General features: G+C 43.9%; 1 protein-coding gene across 2 annotated transcripts in view; it reads right to left on the reverse strand.

Moving 5' to 3' along the window:
- The window catches only part of CTNNA1 (catenin alpha 1), a 122,889-nt gene continuing 107,853 nt past the window's right edge, over positions 1-15,036 (reverse strand). For both annotated transcript variants that reach the window (XM_056348510.1, XM_056348511.1), the window contains 5 exons: positions 12,982-13,092; positions 11,301-11,482; positions 10,441-10,546; positions 3,787-3,921; positions 1-1,203 (listed from right to left, as the gene is read on the reverse strand). In XM_056348510.1, coding sequence (XP_056204485.1) covers positions 916-1,203; positions 3,787-3,921; positions 10,441-10,546; positions 11,301-11,482; positions 12,982-13,092 — 822 coding nt within the window. In that variant the 3' untranslated portion in view covers positions 1-915. The remainder of the gene's footprint in view (positions 1,204-3,786; positions 3,922-10,440; positions 10,547-11,300; positions 11,483-12,981; positions 13,093-15,036) is intronic.

Here is a 15,036-nt window from a genome sequence, read left to right on the forward strand (position 1 = left end):
TGGTAAAAGCAACTTTATTAGTGTCCCGCAGCAAAATACATTAGTAATTTGTAACCAGGCATTAAAATTCCCGTCCGGTGTCATACAGAAGTAATCAGCCGCCTCCATGATTGTATGTTTTACTGGATTTACTCTGGGTGCTCCCCCAGCAGAGATGCGTGTGAAACTCCCCCCTCCCGCGAAAAGGCCGGTGGCAAAGCCACCTGTGGGTGCTGGTACGCCGGGCACGCGTGGGAATGAGCCGTCAGGCACACAGCTCTAGCACAGCCCAGGAAAAGCAGCATCACGTAACCAATAAGCGCATCAACAAACACTCCCCCTCCCTCCGTGACCCCCAGCAAAACCCAGCCCAGGCAAGGCTATACAGTTTTTCCAGATATTTTCCAGCTGTGGTCACACAGCTTGCTGCATTTTCACATCCTTTGAGCATACAGAGCTTGTTCCCTCTCCGCCCCAACAGCAGGAATACACTAATCCATACAATACTTTAATTAATTTTTTTTTTGAGTAAAACAATCTAGTTTTCCTCTCTTGATCACCATGAAAAACTGCAGTCTCTGCATAGCATGATTCAACTATTAGTGTTAACCGTTAGTGTTACTGTAAAATCCTCTTTGGTTATAGAATATTTTATTTAAAGCAAGATTATACAAAACAATTTTCAGCTAGAAATACATCCCTGAAATCTAAAAGCAATCTAAATTAACACACTTCCGCAGGCTGAAGCTATATTGATAGGATGTATAAATTTGAGTATTTCCCCATGTAATCTAAACAAAGTTATCAAAATTATATTAAGTAAATACATTTTGAGGAATAGTACACTTTTGAAAAATCCTTAGAATATTAGAAGTAGAGTTCTGGAAGTAGCAGTAGTGGGCTAGAGAAAAAAATAACCAAGGCAAAGACCTCTCTTTAAATACTCTCCATTGCCTTGAATTCACTGAGAGCCTGCACCGGGTTAACGTGTTTCTTCTGGGACGCCCGCTTGATTTTAGTTTGGGTTTCATCTTGCTTCTCCCTCTTGACCAGGGGTTTCTTCTCTGGAGCCTTCATCTTCCAAGAGACGGCGGGCAGATTGAGCGAAGCCATCCCCTGGGACTTCTGGTACTTGGTTGATGCCACGTAGGAAGCCTTCACGGTTTGCACCACCGCATTCATCAGGTTCTTGGCTGCTTGGATAAGAGACATGGCACTGTCCACCTGCCAAACGGTAACGTGTATGCGTTACACGCCGTAAAACCCACACAAATACAGTATTCCACAAAAATGACAGTCTTGGGGCGTAAAAGCACTCAAAATTTGATTTTTCTGGGGTTTCTTTTGAAATCTGAGGTTCCAAATTTGAGGTGGTATTTTTCTTTGGGCATGAAGGAGTAAAAACCTGGCTTGTGCCATCAAAACTAAAAGCGCGAGGTTTGCCCGTGATCTCTGCCTTTTCCATATTAATGACAACTGAAAAGATTTGTATTCTGCTGTTTGCTTTTGTGACTAGGCTTTAACAGTAGCTTATTCTCTAATGAAATCAATAAAGCCGTAGTAATATCTTAATCACTGATAATAAATATTTAAATCGCCCTAGAATATTAAGTTGTATTGGAAAGGAAGGAACGCGACTGCATCTTCAGACAGGCCTGGAGCCCTTTCCCAGGTGGTTCTTGATTTACAAGAGCATTAAAATGAGGGGAAAAAATGCCTTTGCTGAAGCTTTAGCACACGGCAGAGATGAAGAGCCACAAACAGGGCAGGGTGGAAGAGAGAGGGGATGACCACTGAGGTCACCTCAGCTGGGACCCCACTTCTCCGGGTGCCAGTGCCCTGCTCCCAGGGGGACCTGCGGCTGGTGGACGCCGAATGGTCTGGGGCAGGGTTTTGGTCTGGGGCAGGGTTTTGGTCTGGGGCAGGGTTTTGGTCTGGGGCAGGGTTTTGGTCTGGGGCAGGGTTTCAGCACCTCTGCTCGGCTTACACAAGAGCGCAGCTGCCTCTGCACACTTAAATTCCCGCATTGCAAACATTACAGGAAGGTTTTGGGGAAAACTTGAGGCCGTGGCTTGCCTAGCAGCTCAAGCTGAGCCAGCCAAGTTGAGCAGGGGGATGGTCGCTTTTCTTACGGCACTTTTCTTACGACCTTCCTTCCCATCACACTGTGCTTCCAGCACCACAACGGCAGGTCAGATCTGTGCCCTCCAGCAAACCAGTGTCCTGCGTTCCTCACCCCAGTCGTCATGCTGGAAAGCACTTCCATTGCCTTTGACTGTTTCCATGGATTTTCACAGCAGGAAGAATTGTGTTAAATGCAATGAAAGCAAGGAGGCATTTTTCTAAATGAATTGTCAGATTTCTTAGGGTGCAAGCTCTTACTGCCTTGATTATAGCTCTGCTGCCACAAAATTTCTCTGGTGTACGGATGGGGAACACCGAGAAGAATTTTACTTTTAGACAGGTTAAGTCCCTGGCCTGGCAGAGGTCTTCATTTGATAATCTGATAGAAGTTTAACACTGCTGCCGGCAATATTTAGCCCCAGTGGACAGACTCGTGAACAGATAAAACCAGGAGACTAGACTACAGATGCCAGCCTGTTCATATAACTAATTTATGGCAGAAGGGTATGTAAATTCTGAAGACAGCGAACAACTGCAGTAAAACCCTGGAGTGCATATTATGGCATAATGACACATCTACTCCTTTGACAGCACGATGCCTTCAGCCTGCCAGCTAACAGGACGCCAGGCATGCAGCAGAGCAGCACAGCAATGTGTTTCATTACATCCCATCACTCGGCTCCACTGTGCTGGAAATCCGAGCCTGTGGGACGGGCAGCAGCAGGAGGTGCAGCGGCGAAGCCCACCTCCCCTGCAAAGGCCCACCACCACCACTGCTTTTGCAGCAGGTTGCTGCAGACCTCCCTCAGCTACTACTGGCCTGAAGCACTTCTACAATTCCAGCTTGTCTGCAGAGGAAAAAGATGTCCTAATACGTTTAAGTACTTGAAATATCTAAATGGCAGAGGATGGGAAGTTTTTTTCCATTTGCTTTTAAGGATTCAGAGAGCAATACTGGACTATCAGCCACTTCCATCCCTTCTTCAAACCTGCTACCTCAGTCATGACATAGATGGGCAAAAGTACCAGTGATCAAGCATACCTGTGCCCAAAGAAATTAAAAATTTAGCTACACTTCCCTCCCTGCAAATCTGTCAGACAGATTCCTCTTGGGAGGAAGCATTTCATGAACTACAGTGAAAAAATTATTTCCTAAGTAATGGCTAGAATAAGGAAGCAGGCTGGCTGGCCTACGGCAGCTTTCAGCTGCCATCAACCAGAGCAGCCGCTAAACCCCTGCGCTCTCCAGGGCACAGCCATTCTGGAACACCGACACCTCCGGAGCATCGCAGGATCCCAGCGTGTTCCAAGGCTGTGCAGAGACACGCGGTAGGTTTAGCTATGCTGCTTAAAGTGCTTTAACCTCACCAAAAGTGAAAATCAGTCTGGAAAAAACAGTAGGTTGCACAAAGGTAAAGTGAATCTGCCTAAACCCACTAGTGAGTAAGGAAAAGTGAAGTCTGTGTTCTCCCCCTTTCAAACAGTAAGCGTTTCCTCCAAGAACAACGTGGCAGCACAGGCAGCATTATAAACTCTGCATACATTAAAACTTTGACTGAATGCTCTGAAATTCTCTTGTCTATATTCTATACAAACGTTTAGTGTAAAAAAGCTTAGCTTGGAATAATTGTTACCCCTGGAAGAAAAACTGCACGAACTGGACATGTCGTAGCTCAAACCTACCCCAGACACAACCAGCTCCCCTCCGAGGTTTTGAACTTCAGCCTTCACTTTGCTGCAGATATTCAGCTGGTGGCAATACAGCGCGATGCGCTGCAGGTAGGCCAGGAGGTCCTGCTTGCACGCAGAATCGGGACACTGGAAAAACAAAGGTGAAGTTTTACCTTGCCATCAGGAAAACCGGAACAGAAAACATTTAGGGAGAAACCAGACAACTCCATTCTCTAATAGTGAATATGCTCCAGAGATCATTCCCCTTTCTGGTGAGCTTTGGTCTTCTAAAGACAACTGAGCAATCCATGGGCATCACTAAATACATATAAAAAAACAGAAGCAATAAACACAGGCTATCAGCACACAGGGGCAGCTGCTGGACAAAATCACTGGGGCTCCTTTTAGCTGCACGGCTGTCCTTGAGCTCCCTGTGAGGAAGAGGAAGAGGAGGAGGAGGACGACAGCTACCTAACTTTTCCAGAGCAGGTGTGTTAACTATAGAAGGTCCTTCCTCCACATGGTACAGGACACGGCAGCAATGAATTTACATCCAAGATCTCAGGTTGGAACTAGCAGATGTTAGCAAATCCAGCCTCAATTCTCAGTCTTAAGCTAGGAAGTGATAAACCCAACAGTTAGTCAATTATATCCAGCAAAGCAGGTATTTTCCTGACTTCTGCTCCCATCTCTTAGCAGTGTGGAAACTAGATTCCTCACCAGGCATGAAATAAAATTTTTAAGTGCTTGCTGAGGCACTCATCCGTAAGATAAAAGTAACTTTTTCAGCTTTGCAATTGAAAGACTACGTAGGTACCAGAGACTGCAGTGCAGTTCAGAAAGCTGTTTTCTCGGACAGAAACGAAGGGCCATCCCTTGCTTTGCAGAGCCAAGTGGTGAGATGATTAATGAGCCAGCCTCACACTGGATTTCAAAACAAGAGGAGCCCTGCTGAGGGGCAGCCACAGTCCAAACGGGATCCGCAAGCATAAGACAAAAAGGCTATGGGAAGCCTTTTACTACCCATGCCAGTCCTGCAGCATCTTTAGAAATGGCAGTGAGCACGGTGGCCAGCGTTGCTTCTCCCAAGACTAACAGGCCATCTCAGATCTACTGGCACGCTTGGCTGTGTGAGGGCTAGTGAATAAAGCAGCTGGCACGCACTGCCCCCACGAACACTCTGCCCACCAGACTCTCACGCTGCTGCTGAATAAACCCAAGGGCATGCGTGGCACGCTCCTGCCCTGTGCGTGCAGCACCAGCGGGGCACCTACAGCTGCCTGCACCCCAGCGCGGGGCAATACACAACTCACGACTGGGTAAATACTCAGGCGGGCCCGGACCTGCAGACACTGCTGGCGGTGCTGCAAGCAGTGCCCAAGACGACGGATTTTTCAACCAGTCTGGGTATTTTCATGATGGCAGAAGCCAGTGCAATAGGGACGCAGGGGATATGACAGCCCAGCAGGCCATGGCTTGGTGCCCGCCGGTGAGGACACCATGCTGACGGGTGTACCTTTCCGACCAAAGCGGGAAGTTTAGAGCAGGGTGTTACGTTACAGAACACCTATGTCTTCAATGTCCGTGTGCTTTACATTGCATTGTGTCAAACACACTCGCATAAACCCTGGCCTGAGCCCCAGAGCAAGCATGACCAGCGGTACCACACTGCGCGCTCCCGTGCGATCTCCTCCTCCGAAATGGCCACTTTGTGCATTATCTTCCCCCTGAGCATTCCCAGGCCTCCTGGGCAAAACCAGCATCAGACTGACAATGATTCTTAAGTTTTCTGCTCTAAGGCAGGCAGCACTGTACTCAGCATTATTTCACCTCTTAGCACAGTACCGGCAGGTCAGGAATCCAACCGGCATTGACCAGGGACAGAGCTGAAGGCAGACCCTGCAGTGGTCACCATCCTTCCTAGACACCTGCACCCCATCCAGAAACTCATAAATCTCCAGCATCCAGGGTCTCGGCACACAATTCCTGGTCATTACATGCAGGCTTTCCAGCCCCCCATAGGCACACACACTCATACAAGATCTAAATGCTTTTCCCTGGCCCCCCAGCCCAGCTTGAAGGCAAGCAGGGCACACCACCCTCCGCTTTTCCCCGCCAGGCAGCGCGTTAGTGGCTGTGGTTAGTGTCCACCCAGCTGCTCATCCTGGAGAAGCCTCCAGACAAGCACCAAAACCCCAAAGAAGCCATGAGTGGCCACAATGATTCACCAGCGTTAGACATGAGAAGGAGAGAAGAGCCTTGCTCTAAGCAGCATTTGCTTCTCTTCGCCCAGCACCTGCTTGCTCTTTTGACCGACCAGATTCAGAGATCTACAGTCTGCAAGAGCTCTTCTCCACACACCCCTGTTCACAGCAAAATCCCATTTCATCTAGTACCCTCACTCTGTACAAGGGACCATCAAATGAAAATTCACAATGGTATGACTGGAAGAATAATCTCAAATGTGGCACCATTTTACTATTTTGTGCTTCACTCAAGCTCAGGTTTCTTGCTTACAGCAACACAGCCTCTCCTCTCCTTTCAGGGCAAAGTCAAAATCCCCTCCTGGGTGTCAGCAGCAGAGTCTGAGCCCCAACTCTCACTGCAGATCTTCTCTCCTTAGCTGCAAGATGGAAGCAAGAACCGAATTCTCCCTTATATAAAAGGCACAAAAGGAGACTTCACCAGAACAGATCGCTGCCTCGCACAAGCAGCGGTGTGCAAACCGGAGGTCACATTTACATGGAGCATTTGCTTCCCACAACAGTAACTGATCTGCCATGACAGACATTCAGCTCTGAAAGGGTGGTGAGCGCAGCTACTAAATACATTTGTTTTTTCCAGGGCCAGAACAAGTGGGTTTTCTAAGCCAACGGGGCATTTCAGTACAGCAGAGAGAAAACAGCTGTACTATATGTTGCGTATAGAGATGCCTCTGTATGGCAGGCTGCTGAGCTGTGAGCGAAGGCAGCACATGCACGTACACACAATGCACCACAACAGGAATTTTGGCAAGCTGGGACAAACACATCAGGATGTGTAGCACAGGCGGCGGAGATCTGGATGGCTTTATGGGCATCTGACCCAGTGTGGCCATAAACTAACAGAAATCACCTTCTTAGTCCCAAGGAAAGTAATGAAACACCTGAAGTATCTGCAACTCTTACGCAGGCACGTTGCTTCCATCAGTAAAGTGAAAACTGTGAATAATGAAGCAGCAAAGCTTGCAGGTTAATTTTTTAAGCTAATCAATATTAGTCAGCAGCACAAGATGTTTTAGAGAAAGTCCACAAATAGCATCGGCCAAAGAGCTAATGAAAAGCTGAAATTACTGTTTTGGAAAATGCTCTCCATCTCCCAAACAGCTCATCTAACAAAGCAAACGAGCAGCACAGAGGCAGATTGAATTGAATGTTGACAAATGCACAATACAGCACGTCAGAAGGACCGCTAAACAATTCAAGGTACTTTATGGGTTGTGAGTTTATGGAAACCATTTAAGGAAAGACACTCTGAAGGAAAGAAGCTGCCGCATGTTTACCAATGGCTGAAGAAGGCAGCAAAACGTTAGTGGGGGAAGGAGTGGAACAGGAAACATTATTTGGTTAAATATATCAATATGATGTGAGTTGGAAAACCACATCCTATACTGTGTATGCTATTTCTATGAGCAGAATAGAGAATTAAGTTCAAAGACAGATGATGTTTAAATAGAGATAAAACACAAGATAAAAAAGAACAGCAACAAAAGGCACTGCAGATGCCTCTATAAGCCCTGTCCTTTCCTACACGGGAACACTCAGGTAAAAACAAAAAAACCCAAAAGGCAACAATTTCAACACTGATTAAGAAAGATTACATTATTGTATTAACCTACAACAGCCACAAAAACACCCATCTGCAGAGCTAGCTGGGGAGGATTCCACAATGCAGTCACAGCAGATAGCTGCTCTGCAGAGAGAAACAAATGGGTGTTGGGGGACACCCCACCTCCCCAAACCCCCCAAAATGAGATGCTGCCACAGCCTCACTGGTGGTTGTTGGCTAAAGCTAAGCTGGGTGCTCCAAGTCAAATCCAGGATCCATCCAGGACAGAGCAAACACACATGCACATTCACTTCCTACCACCCCAGCTGAGCCTGTGGAGCAGCAGAATCACCTTTTTCTCCCTTTTTGCAAAGAAAAGGGGCAGGGGAAAACAGAAGAGCTCTCCTGCAGCGTGTGCTGATTAAGACAAGCACACAGCCCCCCTCCCCACCTGTCTAGTAGGTGTAAGCAAGCAACCAGAGACTTCTCTTCCTCCCGCTGTATCTCCAGTTTAGGGTATGAACACTGTTGTAACAAGAATTCACAATCAAGTGCCCCCACCAGCCCTATGTAACAGCTGGGCTTGGCGCTGTGTGGTTAGAGAAGCTGCAAGCAGGCATTCAGGTGAAGCAGTTACCGCGGCAGGACGGGCGGGTGGCAATGCGTGCCAGCAGCTCTTACCCAGGACAGCCACCAGCCCGTGCCTGGAGCACATCCCTGGACCAACCTCCGCAGCGGTGACTGTCTCGACAGCAAGAGGCTGCTGGAGCATCTCCATGGCAAACAGCGCAACCCCTAAGCTTGCCCCCGGCTCCTTTCGATTTAATGATCAGACACTGATATAACCTCTACCTCCCAACACCATCAAAGAAAAAAAGCAACAGAATTTTTCTTTTGCTTTGTAAGTACTTCAACACTGAAAAAAAAATAACGTGGAGAATCAGAATCTTGTTGCAAACAACTTTCATTTTTGTCGTGCTCACAACTGCTTCGTATTCATTCCCCCATCGAAAACAAGCAGAATGCCGCTCTGAGCGAAAGATGGAACACCTTTGGGAAAATCTGCTGGCTGATGGCTAGACACTTTTCAACAGACGTGAAATACCTTGGATAATAGCTTTTATAGTTTCAAAGGAAATGTGCTGTAAAACTGCCTGATGGCAGGAGTTAGGAGTTCCTGACACACTAACACAGGGGGTCATGATTCACCCGGTGTCACATGGCAAACAGGACATAAAACCCATCCATTTGTTAAAAGCCCGTATTAGGCACAGGAAGGCATTAGTGCTCCGCTGAAATGGTTGCATTGTATGTCCTCTGTAACTGTCAGGTAGTTCTACATTAACAAGTTTCTAAAGAGTATGTAAGCATATCTAATGAAATATGCAAGCTGAAAGTATTAGCAGAGTATGGAGTCGGGAAAAAAAGCTATATTCTTGTCAAAATGACTAACTGTACAGTCCTGCTCATATTTATCTTCAAACATGTGCTTAATCTTTTACATTTTTAAGGACATTACTTCTACTAAAAGGAGCCATTTAGTTTTCTTCTACATTTTGAAATACCTTGGTGCAGAAAACCATATATTGAGGTTGCATAAAACAAGTGAATTAAAAAAAAAAAAAAAAAAAAAAAAGCATTGTAAACCTTCAGTCCAAGATCCCCCGAGATCTATAACACAAACTGCTCCTTGCTTCATTTACCTACAGCAGGAGCACACCTGGTTCCTCCAGAAATATGGCTGTCAAAATGCTACAGCAAGGAGACCCATTTTAAAAAACGCTTTTCAACTTCATCTCCCCATTGATCATTTCTCACTGCATCATTAATAAATTAGGGTGAAGACAACATCCTCTGGATGCAACATTTAAAGAGAGACCTGCATTACAAAGATTTACTTCCAAAGTGACACCGTTTTATTTAAAACCTTGCACTATGAATTTAGATTCAGAGGATTTACAAGCAAGTGACAGCTGTACAAAATCAAGTTTAGTCCATGATCTCAGACTTAACCTACCTGCATTTCAGGGTCTCTCTGGAAGGCAGAATATTATTACTAATGCTGATGTTTCCCTGCAATTTGGGTGTGGACCGAGACCAAAGGCTTTTTTGCTTGGCCCAACCCAGTTTCTGAAGCGGCTCAGGACAGGCAGATGCATTGCATAAAACCCGTGAGCTGCCCATACTTGTTCAATCCTAGAAGAATTCTTTTCAAAAACTTTTGGACATATAGCACAACAACATTTAAAACAGCCTGGGACAACACTGCAAAAAATCGGGTCACTATGTGCCTTGCTCAAAGTCTTCATCAGCTCTGACCAGACAACAAAAAAAAAAAACCAACAGAGTTTGTCTATGGGGCATTTGAAAATTGTTAATAATAAAAAGCTGCCTCAAAAATAATATTAAAGGTTATACAATAGGCCATATGCAATAATTATGGTGTTGCCTGCGCAGCCTCATCGTTGCTTTGGAAAGCACTGGGTATATTCTGAGCGTGACAGAAGTGACACGAATTCAGTTTCAGTCCTGTTCTGTCAGAGAAACTGGCCTAGATACTACGTGACATGAAGCAGTGTTGGCATATTGCTACCTTAAAATGGTCGGTGCTTGACTGAAGCCAAGGAGCTGCTAATGCTACTGCTGGGCGTATTCAGCTGCTTACACCGCTCAGGGTGGCAGGAGAGCAGCTAGAAAGAAAAGGGTAGAATTTCCCAGCAGCAGATCTGGAAAATCAGTTAAAACCCCCTGAAACCTCAAAACTAAACACATTTTCTTCTGTTCATCATGTCTGCAGTACTAAAAGATCCCCTATTGCTCATTTGTGCTGGAGGCTTATGAAAATGAATTGTGACTTACGTGGTCAGCAATAGTCCGTCCCAGCTTGTCCATCCTTGACCCAGCCTCTGCAATCTTCTTGGCTGCACTAATCACATCTGACGTATTTTTCAGTGGACCTTTACCTCTGCAAAACAGAACCATTTACCTTCTAGCACCAGAAAACCAGAAAAGCGAACTATATATTGCTTTTCTCATTCTGTTCCATACAGTACTGGAAGTGATTCCTCACACAAACTGCACGAATAAGGTCGCACAGAAATAGGCAGGTGCAGCCATTACAGCACCTTCCTTTTCAAGAGAGTTTCACCCTTCCAGCCCCTCCCCATATTTAGAATAAATCTAGGCATAAAAAAATCTTAAATTTTACTGGTTTTAGCAATCTAATGATAAGAGATAACGTTTTAAAAGACAGATTTGCAATTTTCATGGAATGCAACATCAAGTTTAAAAAATAGTGTTATATAAAATCCGGTAAATGAATTTCAAAAGGCATCAAAACCCCTCTCCTTCTTTTGCAAATAAGTGCGCTAGGAACTATTTCTGCAGTATAGCAATATCGAGAAGCCCATAGAATTTAATGTTGTAAAGAGCTGAGCAAATATAGATATATATATTCCTTGGGACAAGAATCACTCTTAAGAAAGAAAGAAGGAAAGACAGGCAATAACTGCTGTGATCAATTTAAACGGTTATTACCATCCAGTCACTGCATAGTAATGCATCTCCCAAGTTAATACACAGGCTTTAATAGGGTAACATTTAAAGGAAATTATAAGAAGTAAGACTCTTAAGAGTACTTGCAAAACGTTTCATTGAAAGATCAGCATCCCAGTCAGTTCTGAGAGAAGGTGTTGTGTGCTCAAATTATAAAGACTCACCTGGTGAAGTCTGTCATTTCCATCATAATCATACACATTTGTTTTGCCAGAACAATTATATCATTACCGCTGTCATCCCATTTTGATACTTCAGCATCCAATTTACTCTTTTCTTCCTGGAAGCTTGCAACTTGCTCAGCAATCTTAGCTTTTTGCTCTTGAGGGAGCTGAGCCATGATAGCCTGAAAGAGAGAGTTTTTTGCACATCGCCTTATGCCACCACTTGTAGAAGGCTTTTTGGAACATTTCACTAATAACCAATTTAAGTCACGTAGATGGGGATAAAACTTTAATAGCAATCCTCTACCCAGAGGCTTTACAGAACCATTTCCTTCCATTCTGAATCAAAGTTTATGCTCTTTCTTAAGAAACAGTTCGCAGAAAGACAAATCGACACCTGAAATTCAGGCATTTGCATGATAAAACTGTTAAGAATCCAAACAAGTTTGCCACGTATTACCCTCCCTCAAAGAAAAACTGCATGGGTGGGTGTGTGGGGGATTGACTTTTCTATAAAATTTAAGGGTTTTGAAAGGAACTTCCATTTGGTTATCTTTCAGTGTTGCAATGCACAGAATAAATATTATGAGTCTCTTTCCTGTAAAAAGGTAGATGTACTATTTTGAAACATGCATATTGAGGAAAAAGTGAAAATAAAAAGCATGTGCTTACTCCTGAATAAAATCTATTAGACTAGGTTTACAGCCTGGATGAGACTTAATGCCCTTGCCTTCATAAATAGTGGGAGCATTCATGTCTCCAGGAGCAGGTGAAAAGGAGCTTCAGTACAGAAAAGGCTCTGGCAGCAGCTGTGCTAAAAGGTAAATTAGAAATGTCTGCATTTAAATAAAAGGAGGGAGAGGGATACAAGAAGAGAGAGTGCTTGTACAAGGAAGGAAAGCATATAAAATACTCTCAGTTAGTATAATTCCAAACCAATGTGGCAGGAGTTTGATAAATCAGGCCTAGCTACTCCTTGCTTAGTTTCAGGCTAGAAGAACCTTTACAAAAAGTCTTCCATGGCACTTTCCCAAGGGTGTAAATTGTTATTGATCCAGAAGGGGACATGTCAAATAAAAACAACAGGTAAGGCCTGGTTTTCCTTCAATGTACTGATTTTAAGTTTTCACCTATTAACGATTATATATTGCCTATCAATGCTTTCATTTTTAACAGTCATAGGAAATGCGGTTAGTCTAAATGAATTCATTTTTGAGCTCCTCTCAACATTGTCTTGATAAATGCTCAGCGGCCAAACACACTCACCAACACATGCAGGAGAAAACACTCCTGCCCACAAACTCAGTATTTGCCTGTTGAAAATCACATTAGGACAACAGAATGATTTGCTGTGTATCTCCCTGCAGAGGCTCACCAAATAAATGGCATTGCCTACCACATCTGCCATGTCGAAGTATAAAGTAGTTTATTGGTATTAAAAGCGTTTTGATCTTTCTGAACATCCAAACCCAAACGCAGGCGCCTCTCACGTCCATCAGATCAACATGCTGCACTTCATTTAACCTCCTTTTCAGAAGCAGACTGGAAACGAAGAGTGCCAGTTTTCTGATCCAGCATTTTCACCACCACCCCAAAAATATTCAACCTGGATTTTCAAAGCAAGTTGAACTGTTTCTTGAAGGCAGGTCACAGTTTTATAACACTTAGATTTCTTCCTTACCCTTGCACTTTGTCCAGCGATGAGCTGATCATCTTCAGTCTGAATACTTGTTCTGCTTCGGACATCAAAATCCTCGGTCTCAAAGTCAGAATCATCCAACTCTTCAGGAGTCTGAGGAAACAGTTATTCAGCCAGAGTCAAACAACAGATTTCACGGCTCTAAAAATCACCAAGAACACTGTTTTTCAAGCAGGGAGAATGGAAATCAGCGAAGGTAAAAATTATTCAATGTTTTCAACAAAAAGGCAAACAAAGGGACTGTATTCAGCGTATGAACACATGTGATTATACATGCTTGAGTGCTCATGTTAAACACCATAGGGATCACCAAAATTACATACCAGTAACTAAAAATCTGCGATTTGTTAGGACACTAATGCACTCAGGATTTGAAACACAGGAAAAAAAAGTTTTTGCAAAACGAACAGTATTTTTGCAACTTGGTTAAGTGTAAAAGCCTCACTCAAGATTCTGAAGCTAAAATTACACACAGCTTTAAGGCCTGGTTCAAAACCACAGACGTTGTCTTTAGCACAATTATGAATCAAAGCATCGACTAAATTAACAACAGATAAGATATATCGAAATTTATTCTTATCCCCCAGGAAAAGCTGAAAATTTTTAGCTAGTAAGGGCCAGCTTTTATGCTGTAGGCTAAACACATCTGACCTAGTTCCTGTGTGCCTACAATTTATTTTTGCTACTGCCAGTCTATAGCTGGCAAACTTTTTATAAAGCTTATCAAGTTTAAACAGCATGTTTGTCAAAATACTACTTCTTTGCCTAGAGTGGCACTTCATAACAATTTTGCAGAGCTGGATCAACAAAGAACTTGACTGATAAATGCAATAAATCGTGATTAACAGATAAGATGCAAATAAAGTTACTGCTCTTCAGATTTCTTTGCTCCGATTTGAATTTTACAAACTTGTTTTCCAGTAGACACATCTTGTGATACAGCTAAAATAGAGATGGATATGCAAAACAGTTGCCAAAAAGCAAAGGTGAGCATGCTGACAATCAAGACCTAGGGTATTTCAGCCACCATCTTTTCTCCATGCTTTGAAGAACAGAATATATCCACAAAATCAGCATAAGGACATATACTAAGAAGTAGCTCAGTGTATCAATATTTAAAAATTAAAAAACAAAACAAAACAAAACAGCTCAGCTGCATCTTTAGAAACTGTTGATGATTCTCAAGGCCCCTTCTCTGCTCACCCATCCCAAATCTCATCCAACCTGGGGGATACAAAGTGTAATTCTGCCTTTCAACCTGTCATCAAGGGCAAAAAGTCTTCTGGGCGTGGTGCGAGATAAAGCTTTACTTCACCACAGTAAAGACAGAGTAAAATTTTCATTTTGAAAACATGGCATAAAACCGAAAGATTAGGTGTTTTGAGTGACTTTTCCTTCTGGTTCCTGTAAAGAACAAGTGTCACTGGACAAAGTTTCAAGTGACTCAGCCCGTTTACCCCAGCTGAGCTTAGCAGCATCCCCCTGCGAGCATGGTTACTCCTGCGGTCCAGTTTGAGACAGAGCCCTGGAGAAGTGGTGGCCTGGTATCGCCATTTGCATGGCTCTCTTATCCTAAATACATTCTACACCTTACAGCCCTCTGGACAACAAATACTAACATTTTAACTTTTATAGGTCACCGATGTGTCACCAGCGAGCTGCCGTTAGCTACTGGCAGCTGCAATAAAGCCGTGGCACCCTGACATCAGAGACGCGGCGCAAGGGGAAACGTCAGGATTCCTGGCATCGCCAGCTCAGCTAATTACTAACGACGTGGAATTGGCAGTCATGCCTTCATGTTCTGAATAAAAAGGACTTCAGCAGGGGGTGAATCAAATTAGTTTGTCTGCATAGCAGGAAAGCATTGATATCTTCATCTAACATTGGTTGTCTATAAATGCTGAGCTTAAGTTTGAAAAAAAATTATACAGAGAGCACATATGTGGTTGTCAGCTTTTCTTCTGATTTTCCATCTGACTCTTTGCTTTAAGCAGCAAACATGGAAGATACTATTGCAATGGTTACTATAATCACAGA

This window comes from Falco biarmicus, chromosome 8 (assembly GCF_023638135.1).
Source record: "Falco biarmicus isolate bFalBia1 chromosome 8, bFalBia1.pri, whole genome shotgun sequence".
In the NCBI taxonomy this organism is placed as follows: Eukaryota; Metazoa; Chordata; class Aves; order Falconiformes; family Falconidae; genus Falco; species Falco biarmicus.